At 51.7% G+C, this 17,700-nt stretch overlaps 2 protein-coding genes across 3 annotated transcripts in view; one reads left to right on the top strand and one right to left on the bottom strand.

Moving 5' to 3' along the window:
* The window catches only part of ERCC1 (ERCC excision repair 1, endonuclease non-catalytic subunit), a 40,194-nt gene extending 24,942 nt beyond the window's left edge, over nucleotides 1–15,252 (top strand). For both annotated transcript variants that reach the window (XM_090260249.1, XM_090260248.1), the window contains exons 2-10: nucleotides 267–378; nucleotides 1,258–1,473; nucleotides 4,539–4,642; nucleotides 5,601–5,700; nucleotides 5,965–6,041; nucleotides 13,218–13,317; nucleotides 14,536–14,607; nucleotides 14,790–14,858; nucleotides 15,143–15,252. In XM_090260249.1, coding sequence (XP_090116375.1) covers nucleotides 286–378; nucleotides 1,258–1,473; nucleotides 4,539–4,642; nucleotides 5,601–5,700; nucleotides 5,965–6,041; nucleotides 13,218–13,317; nucleotides 14,536–14,607; nucleotides 14,790–14,858; nucleotides 15,143–15,196 — 885 coding nt within the window. In that variant the 5' untranslated portion in view covers nucleotides 267–285 and the 3' untranslated portion in view covers nucleotides 15,197–15,252. The remainder of the gene's footprint in view (nucleotides 1–266; nucleotides 379–1,257; nucleotides 1,474–4,538; nucleotides 4,643–5,600; nucleotides 5,701–5,964; nucleotides 6,042–13,217; nucleotides 13,318–14,535; nucleotides 14,608–14,789; nucleotides 14,859–15,142) is intronic.
* Nucleotides 14,529–17,687, bottom strand: POLR1G (RNA polymerase I subunit G). The gene is made up of 3 exons (XM_090260247.1): nucleotides 17,599–17,687; nucleotides 16,905–17,046; nucleotides 14,529–16,735 (listed from the first exon to the last, which is right to left on the bottom strand). The coding sequence occupies exons 1-3, from the start codon at nucleotides 17,618–17,620 to the stop codon at nucleotides 15,367–15,369; spliced, it is 1,533 nt and encodes a 510-aa protein (XP_090116373.1). The 5' UTR covers nucleotides 17,621–17,687; the 3' UTR covers nucleotides 14,529–15,366.
* Between the last annotated feature and the right edge of the window lie 13 nt (nucleotides 17,688–17,700).

The following is a 17,700-nucleotide window of genomic DNA, read 5'->3' on the forward strand; positions in this document are numbered from 1 at the left end:
GACGGAAGATGGGGACAGGGGCCGACCCCGGCACAAGGAAGGCGGGTGGCGGTGAGAGCGGGCTGAATCGAACGTGGGGGCCTTGTGGGGCGGGGTTGCCGCAGGTGGGGGCTCCCCCCGGACGGGGTTTTGTAGAACTTGATGCTGTGCAGACCCGGGATTTTTTGGGTGTGTGTGTGTGGTGGCAGGGAGTGGGGGTTCTTCCTGGGCGGCTGGGAAGGCAGACGCTGATGTCTCACTCGCTCCCGCTGCCACATCATTGACAGGCCCCAGAAGAACCTTGGAATGGACGAAGAGGGAGTGCGGCAGCCCGCTGGGCCTCCCGCAAGGAAGAAATTCCTCATACCGCTGGACGAGGATGAGGTCCCGCCTGCTGGGGTAGGACGGGAGATGGGGGGGCCGCTGGGAGGCTGGGGGGAGTCGCGGAGGAAGGGGGCGGGGCTCCAGTGTGGGTTAGAAAATGCTGGGGCCTGGGTCACCGTCGCTTTGCAAGTCTCACTTTCTCTCTGCAAAATGCCGTATTGGTTCTGAGAGGACTAAGGCTGAGGCCGCAAACTGGCAAAAAACAAGTGGCCCCGGGGTGTGGACGTGTTTTATGTGGCCCGCACCCTGCAAGGCATGGATTTCTTGCTGCCCTTTAAGAATCAGTAGGTTTTGCAATTATATAAAAAACAACAACTGGTAAATCAAAGGACCTGGCAATGGTGAGATCTCCTTCCCACAGGGAAACAGTTGGCTGGCGCCGAGTACTGGCCGCTGCGTGTGTGCTACGAAGAAAAGAAAGTGGGCTAGGGGTACAGGGTGTGATGGGGGAGAGGTGCCGCCTTAGGTAGGACAGTCAGGGGTCTGCCTCTTGGAGGAGGTGACATCTGGGCAGAGACGTGAATAAACGGTAGGGCGAGCTATGTGACAGCATCTGTGGGGAGAGGGAACAGCCAGTGCAAAGGCCCTGAGGTCAGAGAGAGCCTGACAAGTTTGAGGACAGCAAGGAGGCCGGTGGGGCTGGCGTAGAGAGAGCGAGAGCAGGGGCAGATCCTCTAGGTTCTTGGGGGCTGTGATGGCAGCAGGCTATGAGCAGAGGAGGGACATGATATGACTGTGTGGGGGAGGGGGGAGGGTTAGGCAGGGAACTGGTGAGGAGGTGATAACAGTGATCCAAGGGAGAGAAGATGGTGATTGGGACCAGGGTGTAGGCTGAGGAGCTGGGGAGCTGGAATCAGATTTTGACCCCTGCTCCGATCTCGTCTCTCCCCACAGCTCAAGCCCTTATTCAGATCTACAGAGAGCCATCCCACCGTGGACACCTCGGCCCAGGCAGCCCCTCAGACCTACGCTGAGTATGCCATCTCTGGACCTGCAGGAGGCGCTGGGGCCACACACCCCACAGGGCCAGAGGCCCAGGCAGGAGAGGCCGCCAACCAGGCACCCAAACCAGGGGCGAAATCTAACAGCATCATTGTGAGCCCCCGGCAGGTGAGGAGGGGGATAGAGAAGTGGGGCTTTGAAGTTTTGGAGGGGAAAACAGTAATAGGGATGGCTTTCTGGTGGGCAGTGGAAGGAGGTCTGAGTCGTAGCTATTGTTCTCCCAGCAGCACTGTTCATTCATTCATTCATTCATTCATTCACTCATTCATTCAACTACCATGTGTGGGTTGAGGTTGCCCCACATGTCTTATTTTGCTATAACAAAAGTACTGTAGACTCGGTGGCTTAAACAACAAACATTTATTTCTCACAGTTTTGGAGGCTGAGAAATTTAAGATCAAGGCACCAGCAGAATGGGTGTCTGGTAAAGGAAGGGATGAGGTAGCTCTGGGGTCTTTTTATAGGGCACTAATCCCCTTTATGAGGGCTCCACCCACATGGCCTAATCACATCCCCTCACATCCTAATACCGTTGCATTGGCGGTTAGGATTTCAATTTTGGTGGGACACATTCAGTCCACAACAAGCTGACTGTTCTTGTCGGGGTGTGACTGTTTAGTGCAGCTACATTTCCTGTCCCGAGTTTTGTTTCTTCATTCAAAAACTACTTATTGAACACTGACCGGAGTTCAAATCCTTCTTTGCTGTAAAGAAGCTGTGTGATTTTGGGCAAATGACTTAACCCATCTGTGCCTTTAAAAATGGGGGTTCAGCCCTGACCAGTGTGGCTCAGTTGGTTGGGTGTCGTTCCACAAAGCAAAAGGTTGCCAGTTCAGTTCCCAGTCAGGGCACAGGCCTGGGTTGCGGGCTGGGTCCCCAGTTGGGGATGTGTAAAAGGCAACCAATTGATATTTCCCTCCCTCTCTTTCTCACGCCTTTACCTTTATCTAAAAATAAATAAATAAAAGATTTAAAAGAAAAAAAAAGTGGGGGTTCATCCACTTATAGTCTACAGATATATTCAGAGGTTGTCAGGTGGTGTTTTTGGCTCTGAGGATAGAAGGATGGAAAAGAAATAGAAAAAGTCTCTACAGTTGACGGAGCTGGCATTAGGGTTAGCGTTATATGAAGACAATACTAGGACCCAAGAGTGTGAGAGGATGCTCAATATCGCCAGCCATCAGGGCAATGCAAGCCAAAACCACAGTGAGAGCCCACTGACACCCAGCAGGGTGGCTGGGATAGGACAGTGACAAGGGCTGTGAGGCCGCGGAGGAACCGGAGCCTCAGAAACTGCTGGCAGGAATGTAAACCGCTGCAGCCACTTTGGAAACTGGTCTGGCTGTTCCTTAAACATTTAATCGTAGAGTTAGCATATGACCTGGCAAGTCCACTCCTAGGTATATATCCAAGAGAAAGGAAAATATACGTCCACACAAAACTTGTACGCAAATGTTTATAGCAGCATCATTCACAAAAGCAAAACAGCAGACAGGACTCAGATGTCCATCAGCTGGAGACTGGGCTTTTTTCACTTAGCTTATTGAAGGTTGCTGTAGTGTGTGTCAGTGCTTCACCCTTTTTCATTGCCAAGTAGTATTCCATTCTGTAGATTTGCCACGTCTTGTTTATCCATTCACTCATTGGTGGACAGTGCACTGGTTTATATGTACTTTTTGGTTATTATGAAAATGATGCTGTGAACACTTGGGTACATGTTTTTTGTGTAGATGTATGTTTTCAGTTCTCGAGAATTTATCTAGGATTGGATTTGCTGGGTGGCATAGTCACTCTTTGTTTAACTTTTTCAGGAACTCCCAAACTATTTTCTAAAATGTTGTATCATTTTACACTCCCACCAGCAGTGCGAAGGTTCCAATTTCACCATATTCTCCACCTGCCATTGTCTGTGTTTTTGCTTGTGGTCATGTCCTTTAAAATTAAACTAGGAGCCCTGGATGGTGTGGCTCAGTGGTTGGGCACCAGACTGCAAACTGAAAGTTCTCTGGTTCGATTCCTGGTCAGGGCACATCCCTGGGTTGTGGGTCAGGTCCCCCTTGTGGGTACGAGAGCGGCAGCTGATTGGTGTTTCCTTCCCTCTTTCTCCCTTTCTTCTCCTCTGTCTAAAATAAATATATAAAATCTTTTTTAAAAATTAAAACATGATCCTGCCCCTCCCTTGCACAAAGCCTTTCCATGGCTTCTGGGTGCCATGGGTCAGATGGCCCAGGGCCTGTGTGGGACTTGGGACCCCTGCAGACCCTTCCTGCCCCAGCTGCTCTAGTCAATCCACACCCACCATGAAAACACGTCTCACCCTCTTCTTAGAACCAGATCCCTCCTCACTTGGTAATTACATGTCCATCCCTACGATTATTTTGTTTAATGTCTGTGTCTCCCACGAGAGCAGGACACACTTAGACACACAGTTGGCACTCATTAAATACTGGATGGATTAAAGCTTGACTTGCTCAGAGAATTTGTCTTGGGCTACAGGGTGCGTTCAGGGTAGAACGTGAGAGGAGCCTGCCGGGCAGACGCCAGGCTGTGGAGCCATGTGAGGCTTCCCCCGGAAGGCACTGGGGAGCCACAGCAGGGCATAGAGCAGGGGAGGGGTAGGTTTGTGCTTTAGGAAGATCCTTCTGGCTACTTTCAGAGGATGGCCCGTTAGGGACACCATGGGGGCAGGAGATCAGGAGGTGGTGGGGGTGGGGACCTGGACAACGGTGCTGGCAGTGGAGAGGGAGATGCTCATGGGGAATGCTTAGCTGGAGGAGGAGGAGGAGGAGGAGAGGGAAGTGTTCACGACCAAGCCTGGGTCTCTGGATGGTGGGGCCTCAAGGAGTTGGAGGTGTGGGGGCAGGTGCTAAGGGCTGTTTGAACACTGTGAAATCGCCATCCAGGGGGAAGTGTCTGGCAGACCACATGACACCCAGGTTGGGCTGGAAGACAGGGCTGAGCTGGAGACAGACCCGGGGGACCCTTTATTTACAGCCTGGGGCTGGGGAGAGGCCCCGTGTCAGAGATGGAGTGCCAAGGACATTATAGGCTCAAGAGGAGGAGTCGGGATAGGAGGAGCTGCGAGGCAGGAGGAGGGCAGAGAGACATTGAGAGAGGTGAGGGGCAGGGGACCTGGGTCATCCCTGTTAATGACTTTGGCTCTTCCTCCCCAGAGGGGCAACCCTATACTGAAGTTTGTGCGCAATGTGCCCTGGGAGTTTGGCGACGTGGTTCCTGACTACGTGCTGGGTCAGAGCACCTGTGCCCTGTTTCTCAGGTGAGCTGGGGGGCTGCCCCACCTCCAGAAGGCCTGGGGGGTGGGCTCTGGTGTTCTGAATGCTCCACAGGAGGCCTACAGGCATGGCCCTGTTGACTCGGGGACTAGATGTGACCCTGTGTCGGGGGAACAGGGCTGAGCCTGGAGGTGCCCGGAGTGACAGAGCTGTGACTCCAGGCTCCTGTGTCTGAGCAAGCTGGGGATCAGGTCACTCATGTCTCTGAGTGACTCCAACATCCAGGACTGAATTTGGTGAGAGCCAGGATTCCCTAACCTCCTCCCCCATTAAACCCGGGGCCCCTCTCCAGACAGAGCCAGACATTTCTCAGCTCCTGTCTTCCCTCTGGGTATGAGAGCTGGCAGCTGTTCATTCCCCAGGTGGAGAAGCCCGTCTGTCGCCCCCCCCCCATTGTTCTTTGAGGTTCAAGCCAATAGTCCTGGGATGGGCCCTGCTTCCCAATACCAGCTGCGCTGAGTCCTCTGGGCACTATTTTTTTTTTTTTTTAGTTTATGGATTTTTAGAGAGAGAAACATCGATTTGTTGTTCCACTTATTGATGCACTCATTGGTTACTTTTTGTATGTGCCCTGACCGGGGATCGAACCCACCACAACCTTGGCATATGGGGACAACTCTCTAACCAACCGAGCTATCTGGCCAGGGCCCAGTCACACTCTTTCTTAGGGCGCTGGTCTCCTCTTCTCTCTCTGAAGCCCAAGGCTTCTCCCTTCCTCAGTGAACCGCCTGGGGCCACCGTTCCAGGGCACCAGAGCCAGGAGCCAGGCAGCCCTTGCTGCCAAACCCTCTGTGCCCCTTCCTAGAACGGGGAAGTCACGTGTCTGAGCCTCAGCTCTGGGCAAGGTTCTCCAAGCTCTCTGCAGTTTAATGAGAGTGAAGAGGGGCTCCAGGAACTTGGGGACACGAGCCCTCCCAATTCCTCCCTCTCCCCTGCCCTCAGCCTCCGCTACCACAACCTCCACCCAGGCTACATCCACGAGCGGCTGCAGAGCCTGGGGAAGAACTTCGCCCTGCGGGTCCTGCTTGTCCAGGTGGACGTGGTAAGCAGGGGCCCCTCTGCCCCCCAGCCCTGGCCTCCTGGTCACCCCTGTCCCTCCTTAGACTGTGAACCCCGGGAGGATAGGACCAGGGCTGTCTCAGTCACTGCTGGCCCTGGTGCTGCCCCGCACAGGCGGGCATCCGGCAGGACCTTAGGGAGCGTCAGTTGAGTGGCCGGCTCCTGGCAGCCTACGCTGCTGTGTTTTCAAGGCTGTAATTCCTTGCGTTCCCGTAGATCTCTCATTCTGATTTTCTTCTCCACCCAGAAAGACCCTCAGCAAGCCCTCAAGGAGCTGGCTAAGATGTGCATCCTGGCAGACTGCACGCTGGTCCTTGCCTGGAGGTGAGACGGAGGCTCCGGGGCCCAGGTCAGGCTCTGTCCTGAGAGTCGCTCCCCTCCCCCAACCTTCTCAGCCCTGCCCTTCTCCTCCCACGAACTCTCTGTGAGCCTGGGCCAGGCACTGCTTCTCTCTGGCCTCAGTTTCTTCCCCTGTAACATAGGGTCCTAATAACTTTCTGGAAGGGACGTAGGCACAAAGGTAGGTAACGCAGATCAAATTCTCAGGACCACACTAGTCACTTTTGAGTGCGACATAAAATCTGGCTGAATAATAAATTCCACATCCAGGTTTCTAAAGACCATTTTCACTGGTTCTCCACTTGGAAAAAAAAAATCCCTTTCTCACACTCTATAAATAAAATGTAAATCCTGACAAATTATTTTTTAAAAATTACAATAATCTCTGGCTGGTGTGGCTCAGTGTATTGAGCACCGTCCTGTGAACCAAAGGGTCGCTGGTTCAATTCCCAGTCAGGGCACATGTCTCGGTTTCAGGCCAGGTCCCAAGTTGGGGGTGCAGGAGAGGCAACCAGCTGATATGTATCTCTCACACATCAATGTTTCTCTCCATCTCTTTCTCCCTCTTTCTCTCTCTCTTCCCCTCTTTCTCTATAAATAAGTAAAATCTTTAAAAAATTACAGTAAAAGTGTTACAAGAAATCTTGGATAGGAAAAGATTGGCTGATTTGAGAAAATTATAATTTGAAACTTCCAGATGTTAAGAGGTACTGTACACAAAGTTAAGCCCTGGCTGGTGTGGCTCAGTGGATTGAGCGCTGGCCTGCAAACCAAAAGGTCGCTAGTTTGATTCCCAGTCAGGGCACATGGGTGGGTTGTGGGCCAGGTCCCCAGTTGGGGGCCCATGAGAGGCAACCACACATTGATGTTTCTCTCCCTCTTTTTCTCCCTCCCTTCCCCTTACTCTAAAAAAATAAATAAAATCTTAAAAAAAAAACAAAAAAAAAGCTTCTAATACAGGTGACCAAAAAACACAGAAAATTCATCAACCATAAAGTTTATCAGGAGAAAAGTATTTTTTGAAAAATGAGGTGCCATTTTTCACCCATTAATTTGGTGTAACTATCCAGGTAGAGAATACAGAATGGGCGCCTGCATGCTCAGTTGGCAGGAGACGTGATTGACTGTTAAACCAGGGAGGTAGTAATGAGTAAAGGGGCAAAAATTCGGTAACTGAAGGAGATTGGACTTTGGGTGGGGAACACATAACACAATATACAGATGATGCATTATAGAATTCTATACTTGAAACCTATATAATTTTATTAACCAGTGTCACCCCCAATACATTTAATAATAATTAAAAAAAAGAAAATAGAAATGCCTGCACTTGGAATTTCTACTTTCTGATGATCCCTGCTCGTGTGGGCAAATCCACAATGACACAGGCCGTAACGTATAGTTCAAAATTGAGAAGCGATTTAAAAACAATAGACATGTATATCCAGGGGAGGACAAGAGTAGGTTTACAGTTGTTCATATGTAAAAAGACACGCAGTTTCTGATTATTACAGGAGCTTTATTAACTCAGAAGAATGGCACAACGGGACAGGGCACTTAGGTACACTCTAGAAAGTGCTCAAACTGCTGGCCTTCATTATCTATACGTTCTTGTAGTCTGCTTGCTGTACTCAAGCACAGTTCCACATACTCAGAACTGTAAACCTGCCCTTGCCACCCCTGCGCATACACTATATATAATCAGCAATGTATACAGAGAAGCCTCTCCTCTCTCCCTTCCCTCCCCCCCACCCCCCCCACCCCACAGGTAACCACTCTTGTTGGCTTCTTGGTTTCCCTCCAATGTTTCTATAAAACGCAAGCAGTATGTGTGAAAACATCTTGGTTTTCTTTTCTTAGAAGAAAGCATACTGTGTACGGATGCTCCTCGGCCTACAATGGGAAGATAGCCCAATAAACCCATTGTAAGTTGGAAATGTTGTAAGTTGAAAATGGGTTTACTAGCCCTGGCTGGTGCGGCTCGGTTGGGCGTTGTCCCGCAAAGGTAAAGGTCGCCAGTTGGATTCCCAGCCAAGGCACATGCCCGGGTTGCAGGTTCCGTCCCCGATGCGGGCGCGTGCGAGGGGCAGCAGATCGATGTTTCTCTCCCTCTCTTCTTCTCTTCCCCTCTGTCTAAAAATAAATAAGTAAAATCTTTTAAAAATGCACTTAGTACACCTGACCTGCAGAACATCGCAGCTTAGCCTGGCCAGCTCCTACTGAGCGTGTATCGCTTCCATAGCACTGCAAAGTGAAAACTCGTAAGTCACCACCCTAAGTCGGGTACCGTCTGTGCACTCTGCTGTGCCTTGCATTGTCCTTACCTGGAAGTCTGCCATGTCAATATAGAAAGCAGCCTCCTCCTTTTTATTTTTTTAATCTTCAATGAGAGCTTTTTCATTGCCTTAGAGAGAGAGGAAGGGAGAGAGGGAGAAACATGGACTGGTTGCCTCTCTTATGCACCCCAGCTGGGGATGGAGCCTGCAGCCTGGGTATGTGCCCTGACCAGGATTCGAACCTGCACCCTTTTGGTCTACAGGATGACGCTCCAACCGAGCCACATGGGCCAGGGCGCCTCATTCTTTCTTTTTTAGCAGCTGTGTAGTATTCCAATATCGTGTTCACATTTCTAAACAAATTAATAGACTGTATTTTTAAGAGCGATTTTAAGTTTATAGAAAAGTTGATCAGAAAATACAGAGTTCCCACATACCCCTTCTCCCATACACACAGTTTCTCCTATTGTTTCCATCTTGCATTAATTAGGGTGGTACATTTGTTATGACTGTGCTGTACATTCTATGGGTTTGACAAAGGTACGGCGTGTGTCCATAATTCCTGTATCCTGCAGAATAGATTCATGGTCCTAAAAATCCCCTGCACTCTGTTTCTCCTTCCCTCCCTCATGCCCTGGCAACCACTGATCTTTTCACTGTCTCTAGAGTTTTGCCTTTTCCAGAATGTCCTACTGGAATCATACAGTATGTAGCTGAAATATCAATAGGAAAAATAAACACGGTTTCCGTGCGTAGGAAAAACCCAGTTCTGCCCCACTGTGGGTCTTTCTCCCATGTGTCTCCTTTACTGCCCACAGAACGCTTCGCTTCCGGCCACCGAGTGTGTGGCGGTTTCCCCACACCAAGTAATTCTCGGCCGTGCCGGCTGGGTCTCCTGCAGTTTCACTCAGTTCTGACGCTGTCTGCCGGGAGACGGGGTCAGATCCCACAGGTTAGGGGCTCAGTGTCACGAGATTTCACACACACACACTCTCTCTCTCTCTCTCTCTCTCTCTCCCTCCCTCCCCAGACGCCAGTTGTAATCCCCTGTGCTTCTGACTAACCGGCTATAGATCAGAGGTTCACATGACCCCTCCTCGGGTTTGACTAATTTGCTAGGATGGCTCACAGAACTCAGCGGAACACTTACTTACATTTGCCAGTTTATTCAAGGAGATGATGAAGGATACAGATGATCAGCCAGATGGAGAGATACACGGAGTGAGGTCTGGGAGGGTCCCAAGGGCAGCAGTGTGTCCCCATGGAGCTGGGGTGCATCAGCATCCCAGTGTGGCTGTGTCCACCAGCCTGGAAGCTCTCTGAACGCTGGACTGTTGGGACATTATGGAGGCTTCCTCACCAGGCATCATCAATTATTAACTGCATTTTCAAACCCTCCAGTCTCTGGAGGACGGGGGTGGGGCGGAAACTTCCACGCTTCTAACCATGGCTTGGACTTTCTGGTGACCAGTCCCCGTCCAGGGGGCCACTGAGAGTCACCTCATTAGTACAAAAGATGCTCCTAATGCTCTTATCACTTAGGAATTTACAGGAGTTTCAGGAGCTTTGTGCTGGGAAATGAGCAGAGACCAGTAGATCTTCTGTTATCTCACAGCGGCCTCTTCTGATTGACTTCTTCCACTTAGCAATGTGCTTTTAAGGCTCCTCCATGTCTTTTCGTGACTTGGTAACTCATTTTTAATCCTCACCCCAAGGATATGTTTAATGATTTTAGAGAGAGAGGAAGGGAGAGAGAGAAACATCGATGTGAGAGAGGAAGATTGCTCAGTTGCCTCCTGTAGATGCGCCTGCAACCTGGATATGTGCCCTGACTGGGAATTGAGCCTGCGACCTTTTTTAAAAAAAAATTTCATTTATTTATTTTGAGAGAGAGAGGAAGGGAGGAAGAAAGAGGAAGAGAAACATCAATGTGTCGTTGCCTCTCACATGCCCCCAACCAGGGACCCGGTCCACAACCCAGGCATGCGCCCTGACTGGTAACCAAACCTGCAACTTATTGGTTCTCAGTCCAGTGCTCAGTCCACTGAGCCACACCAGCCAGGGCAAACCCGCAACTCTTTTTTGGTGAACTGAATGATGTTCCATCTGAGCCACCTGGCTAGGGCTTGGTAACTGTTTTTTTGTTTTTGTTTTTGTTTTTTAAATCTTACTAATTTTTTTCTAAAGAGAGTGGTGGGAGAGAGAGGGAGAGAAATGTCAATTGGTTGCCTTTCGGTTTATGGGACAACATTCCCACCAACTGAGCCACACCAGCCAGGGCTTGGTGACTCATTTTTAACCACTGAATAATATCCCATTGTTTGGATTCGCATTCTTTTTCAGCTGCTGAGTAATCCATTGTGTACATGGACCAGGTCAAACCCCTATTGGTGGGCACTTGGGTGGTCTCTGCCTTTTGCTGTTACCACCAACACTCCTACTTCTGTCCTGAACCCCAGGAATAGGTTTATTAGGCCAAAGGGTATTTGTAATTCTGTGCCTTCCCTCCGGGTGTATACCTCTGTACTATTTGAGAATTTGGAAAAATGTATTTATGTATTAGTTGCATATTAAAACAAAAGCAAGTATAAAATTACTCTTTTGTGGGAAGTAGCAGAGTGTAGTGTTAAAAGCCTGGCTGGGTGAGACGGACCCACTGAGGGAGCTGCCTCCTCGCCAGCTGTGGACCCTTGGGCAGGTGACTCAGCCCGCTGGTCTCAGTTTCCCTCTCTGCCCTACAGGCCCTCTCAGGGCAGTCCCCAAGCGTCTGAATATAATGGGCTTAGGACAGGCACTGGCACACGCTCAGCACCCCCACCTCCAGAATGTTTCCTGTCTTCACGTTCAAACTATGGGATAGTTTGCAACCATTAAATAAGTGAAATTGAGCTCCATCTGCTAACATGGAAGGATGTCCTGATTGTATTGCAGAGTGCAAAAATGAAAGCAAATTATAGACTGGATAAAGTGTGCTAACTTGTGTGTGCTGACAAATGTTAATTACAATAGTAATCACTCTGGCCAGTGTGGCTCGGTTGAAGCATCGTCCTATAAACTGAAGGGTCATGGGTTCGATTCCCAGTTAGGGCGCATGCCTGGGTTGTGGGTTCAGAACCCTGGCGGAGGTGCGTATGAAGGGCAACCCATTGATGTTTTTCTTGAAGCACATGGACTTTTCTGTCCCGCTGTCTTCCTCCCTTTCCCTCCTCGCTCTTAAAAAAATAAATAAGCATGTCCTTGGGTGAGGATAAAAAAAATTTTCTGCTGCATTGACAGAAAAGCAACAAGGCCCATTTTTTGGAAAACAATAGACTTAGAAAAAAATGAATGTTTCAAGACTAAATCAACATTTAATCAACAAACATTGCTTACAGGCTGGATTTGGAAGGCTAAGAAAATGCTTCAAAACAGATACTTTTAATTTACTTTGACTCAATTCACTACCTTCAAGTTCGGGGGGGGGGGCGGGGGGGAAAGGCCAACGTTTTCCTGGTGCTAGTGAGCTTCTGTGCTTTACCCTGCGCACATACAGAACCTTCTTAGGATTTAGCTGTTTCCACTGTCTTTGAAACAGTTAATTACATGTCAAAGTACCTACTGTGAAAATTAACGGTGATCATTAAATCATGTTTGTTGCTATCAAAGATTCAGCAGTCAGTGCTCGGAGCTTTCCTTTCAAAGGCAGGCTTTATATTTACACCTTCAGAAGTTGCTTTTCTTTTCTTTATACTTTTTTTAAAGCTTTTATTATTTATTTTTAGGGGGGGAGGGAGAAGGAGAGAGAGAGAAACATCAGTGTGTGAAAGATACATCAACTGATTGCCTCTCACACACCCCCAACTGGGAGCCTGACCCGCAACGCGGGCACGTGCCCTGACTGGGAATTGAACTGGTGACCTTTTAGATCGTAGGCTGGCGCTCAATCCACTGAGCCACACCAGCCACGGCTACTTTTCTTTCCTTTTTCTTTTTAAAGATTTTATTTATTTATTTTTAGAGAGAGGGGAAGGGGGGCAGAAAGAGAGGCAGGGAAACATCGAAGTATTGTTGCCTCTCACTCGCCCCCAACCGGGGACCTGGCCCACAACCCAGGATATGTGCTCTGACAGGAAATCGAACTGGCTACTGAGCCACACCAGCCAGGGCAGAAGCTGCTTTTCTTGGTGGTGGGAGGCCAGATGCTCAAGAGGTTGTGTTCCTGTGGTTGGTGGGAAAAATAAACAGAGCTCTGGTTTTTCTCTCGAGCCTGTCGGAAAGGAACGAAGTGCTGACCTCCCTTCCAGAACAGCTAACAGTTCTTAGGCAGGCTTCGAAGTGCCAGGCATTTACAGGGCGTTGAGTCATTTAATCGTCCCAGTTCTGCCATCTACCCCACTTTACAGATGAGGCCCAGAGAGATTAAAACCACTGGCCTGGGGTCACTCAGGTGAGAAGTGGGCCCCGAACCCAACTGGTCAGGGTCCCAAACTCTGGCCCTTAGTCAGAAAAGTTGGGGGGCATCTAGGGGAGGCCAAGAATGTTCATTTTTCTACATGTTAGAGTTTGAAAAAATTTTTAAAACATTTTATTTATTATTTTATAAAAACATTTATTTTTTTTTAGAGCGAGGGGAAGGGAGGGGGAAAGAGAGGCAGAGAAACATCAGTGTGCGGTTGCTTCTTACGCGCCCGACTGGGGACCTGGCCCACAACCCAGGCCTGTGCGCTGACTGGGAATCGAACTGGTGACTCTTTGGTTCACAAGCTGGTGCTCAAATCCACTGAGCCACACCAGCCAGGGCTAGAGTTTAGAATTTTTAGCGTCAGCAGTTACTCCTACCCTAATGAATCAATCTACAACCTGACACCTCGTCACCCTGGCTGACCCCAGTGTCCTCGGACCCTAGCCCCGAGGAGGCTGGGCGGTACCTGGAGACCTACAAAGCCTATGAGCAGAAGCCGGCGGACCTCCTGATGGAGAAGCTGGAACAGGACTTTGTCTCCCGGGTGAGGCCATTTCCCCTCCCTGCCTGAGCCTCCCCCCAGCCCCTTCCCGGGTGTTTGAGCTCCACTTGATTTCAAGTCAATGCCTCTCCTCTCCAATCCCACCCCCAGCTCCCAGCCTCCCCTCTTGCTCCGGAACAGCAACGATGGGGGTCTTCCTGCCCTCCCCAGCTCCAAACCCGCCCCGTGGCTCCCCTGTGCCCTCAGAAAAAGCCTGCCCTTCTTGCCATGCTCTCCCAGGCACTGCCAGTGTGGGCCCAGCAGCCCTGTCCACTCCCAGGCCTAGCTCTCTTCTCTTAGTGTGTGGTCATTCTGTTCCCTGAGCTGTCTGCCTGATTCCAATGTTCTTTTATTAAGATTTTATTATTTATTTATTTTTAAGGGGAGGGGAGGGGAGGGAAAGAGGGAGGGAAGCATGAATGTGCAAGCAAAACATCCATTGGTTGCCCCTCACACGCTCTGAACTGGGGACCTGGCCGGCAACCTTGGTCGGCATGCACCCCAGTGGGGAATCGAACTGATGACCTTTCACTTTGCAAGATGACACCCTACCCACGGAGCCACACCAACCAGGGCTGCCTGATCCCATCTTTCACATGAGCTCTGATGCTGCCTTCTCCAGGAAGCCCTCCCTGATCCCCAGGCCAGGCCGAGTGCTCCCACTGGACTTGCCCATCCCTGCCAATCTGGGTCACCACTGTCTGGAGCTAGTTTTTCTTGCACATTGTAGTGGGAGCCCCAGAAGGGCAGAGCCAGGGCTGGCTTGTCCCTGTCATGTCCCCAGGCACCCCAGCACTCAGTGGGCACTCAGAGAGTATTTGCTGAGTGTATTGTTGAATCCAGGCTCCAATGACAGAGTAGTGTTGGATGCCTGAAGCCACCCCTGAGATGGGTACTAGGACCCCCATTTGCCTGAAAATGGAGGCCCAGGGAGCTCAGTTTCTGTGCCCCAGATCTCAGAGAGTAAGAGAGGGGTCTGGGTTTGAACACAGCTCTGACTTCAGAGCCTAGTCTTCTGGACAGATCTAGCTCAAGCAGCATTTTACCTTCTCATCACATGACCGATACCCTCTTTAATCGGTCCAAAAAAAGGGCATTTATTGAGCACCTCCCACATGCAAGGCAGCCTGGGGACAGACCTGGGACCCACCGCTGCCCTCACGGGCTCAGTCCTGCTCTCCTTTCTTCTCCCAACACACCTCTGCCTTCTCCCCCTTCCAGGTGACTGAATGTCTGACCACTGTGAAGTCAGTCAACAAAACGGACAGTCAGACCCTCCTGACTACCTTTGGGGTAAGGAGGGATTCCTGTTTCCACAGGCATTTTTCGAGGAAGACCCCCACCCTTTCTCTTCCATTCCCCGCTCCCTGCCTCCCACTGGACCTCTCCTATGAATATGTCAGACCCCTGATCAGCTGGGGCAGGGTAGAGTTTGGAGCTCACCTCCCCTGACCCTTCGCTCCCACCTTCTGCAGTCTCTGGAACAGCTCATAGCTGCTTCGCGGGAAGACCTGGCCTTGTGCCCGGGCCTGGGGCCCCAGAAGGTAAGAGCTCTGGGAATGAGCTTAGGGGTCAGGGGCAGGAGGGGGCCCGAGGTCCCTAAGTTCTGAGGTTTCAGAAGCCCCACAGATGGAGAAAACCGAGGCCCAGAGACAGGGGGGCAGGGGACAGACCAGCCGAACCTCACACAGCCAGCCTGGGAGAGAATCCAGACTGGGCTACTTCTCTCCTAGTCCCCAGGGCCCCCCCAGGCTGGGAGAAGAACCAAAGGATGTACCAAACAAATGTCTCATTTAATGACCTGTTGTTTCTTTCTCTGCCCTCCCAGGCCCGCAGGCTGTTCGATGTCCTACACGAGCCCTTCCTGAAAGTGCCCCAGTGACCCCGGCTGCCAAGGAGGCCCTCTGTGCGACAATAAAGCGTGTTCCCAGCCCAGGCTCCTGCTGGTGTGCTGGCTCAACCACCAGAAGGGGTTCTCCCCTGCTGTCGCCTCCTGCTGGCCCAGCGGCCACCTCAGCCTTTCTTAGCCGTTGTCAGTTCCCGTGCAGCAGACTAGGCAGAACCCTGCTGCAGCTGCTTCTTCATCTTCTTCTCCCGCCTTGTGGGAGCCACCCCCCAAGAACCCGGATTCAGTGGTGGCTCTGGCATCTCCTCCTGGGATGCTGTCTCCGGCACCTCGCTTTCCTGGCACCGCTTCTTCCTCTTCTTGGTGGGTGCTAGGTCTGCTGTGGCCTCAGGCTCCATCACCTCGCCCCGTGGGCCCGTCATCTCTGTCCCTGGCTCTGTCGCACTGTGCTCTCTTTCTTTCTTTTTCGCAGTGGGTGCTAGGGCTGCCTGAGGCTCAAGGTCGCCTGGCAGCTCAGGCTCCACCACCTGTGTTTGTGGTCCCAGCACTGTGTTTTGCCATTTTTCTTTCTTCCTCCTCTTTTGGGCGGGTGCCAGGGCCGCCTCGGCCTGTGGCTCAACTTCCTGCGGCAGCTCAGGCTCCATCATCTCCCCTGGGACCTCCGGAGGCCCCATCTCTGGCTCTAGAGTCTCAGGCCCTGGCTCCCTCAGTGCTTTGTTTCCCTTTCCTTTCTTCTTCTTCTTCTTCGAGGACAGCAGTGGGATGGCTTCCTCCTGTGGCACCTCCACCTGTAGCTGAGACTCAACCCTCATCCCCTCCACTGGCTCCGTCCCTTCTGTCCCCTTCTGTCTCTTCCTCTTCTTGGTGGGGGATAGGATTACCTCTTGCAGAGGCTCAGTTTCCACTGTGAGCTCCAGCTCCACAGTCTTTTCTTCTGGCTCCAGCATCCCCGTTTCTGCCTCTTTATGCTTCTTTTTCTTCTTCTTGCTGGCGGACGGGAACAGCGCTCCCAGAGGTTCCAGCATCTCAGCTGGGGGCTCTGTGGCCACTGGCTTCATCACCTCCAGTTCATTCGGCTGCTGCTTTTTCTTTTTCTTCTTTTTCCCCACATCCATCTCTGAGGACGCCAGAGCTGCGTCTGCCTCCAGGGTCCCATGGCCATTCACTGCCTCCTGGGGAATGGAGGCTTCGGGCATGTGCCTCTTCTTTTTCCTCTTCCCTGAGGCTGGTGACCTCAGTCCCAAGGCTGATGCAGGCCCTGTGATTGGTGGGCCGCCGCCAAAGGCACAGAACCGAGGCCTCAGGCCAGGGGGGATCTGTGGTGGGGGGCTTGTGGGAATGGGGTGCAATGGGATTCCTGGTAAAGACTCTTGGGGACCCTCTAAGATCCTTAGGCTGCCCCTGGGAACCAGGGCACAGGTGAGGCTGTCTCCTGCCTCTGCTGAGGGGGCCAGAAGGGTTGCTTCTCCAGCTTGGGGGCCACTGCTGCTGAGGACCCGGTAGCGGTGCCGCTTCCCTGCCACCTTGCCTTTCACAGTCTGGGAGCCAGAGAGAGGCACCAGTCGCCCATTGAGGCTGCAAGGAGAAAGTGGGGAAGAAGCTTGGTCAAATTATTTTGGTGGCACAGGAGAAAGGAGCTGAAAGAAGCTTTTCTAGGTTCCTTAGGACAAGTCCCTCTAAATTTCCCCTAAGTCCAGCTACTGGGGTGGGAAGTGTTCCAGGGAAGTGGCGTGGGACCACTCACCAGTCTGGGGTGAAGTCTACAGGTGCCTGGATAAGCCACAGCTCAGTATCTGGGCCCATCAGCGTCTCCAAGGACAAAGGAGTGGGCTCTGAGGCTGGGGGCATCTTGGTGAAGTTGGGGGGGCAAGAGAACCGAGCAGTACCTGCAGAAGGGAAAACAGAATCTATGCCACTTTCCTGCCAGTCCTATCCTACAGGGCACCTATTGGTCCATTGGTCCCAACCTATTTATTTTTATTTAAAAAAAAAGATTAACTTATTTTTAGAGAGAGGGAAAGGGAAGGAGAGAGAGGGAGAGAAACATCAATGTTGTGGTGGCCTCTCGTGCGCCCCCAACTGGGGGCCCGGCCCGCAACCCAGGCGTGTGCCTGACTGGGAATGCAACCGGTGACCCTGTGGTTCTCAGGCCCTCAGTCCACAGCCACACAGACCAAGGCTGGTCCTCTCCAAGGGTCTGTTCCCCGGAGACCACCTAACTTCACTGACCCACAACCCCTGGGGGCGTCCTCTCTCCACTGGTATTCCCCCCAAGATATCCTTTCGCCATCCGAACTCCCTCCACTCCCCTCCTGACACAGAGCATGCTTTTCAAAGGTCCCCTTCCCAGAGACGTCCATTTTTCCGTCCCGGGTCCCCTCTGTCCTCCCGCCAGCCAGCCCTTGGCACCCCCGTGGGCCCGCCCTGTAGCAGCTCACCGCCGGAGGGGGTCCCTGCCATCCCGGCACCCACGACTCGCGCAGTACCCTCAGCCAGAGCAGCTCCGACCCCGCCGCTGCCGACCACGTGGAACCGAAGGG

Source organism: Furipterus horrens, unplaced genomic scaffold, assembly GCF_987537825.1.
Source record: "Furipterus horrens unplaced genomic scaffold, mFurHor1.1.pri manual_scaffold_13, whole genome shotgun sequence".
NCBI lineage: Eukaryota > Metazoa > Chordata > Mammalia > Chiroptera > Furipteridae > Furipterus > Furipterus horrens.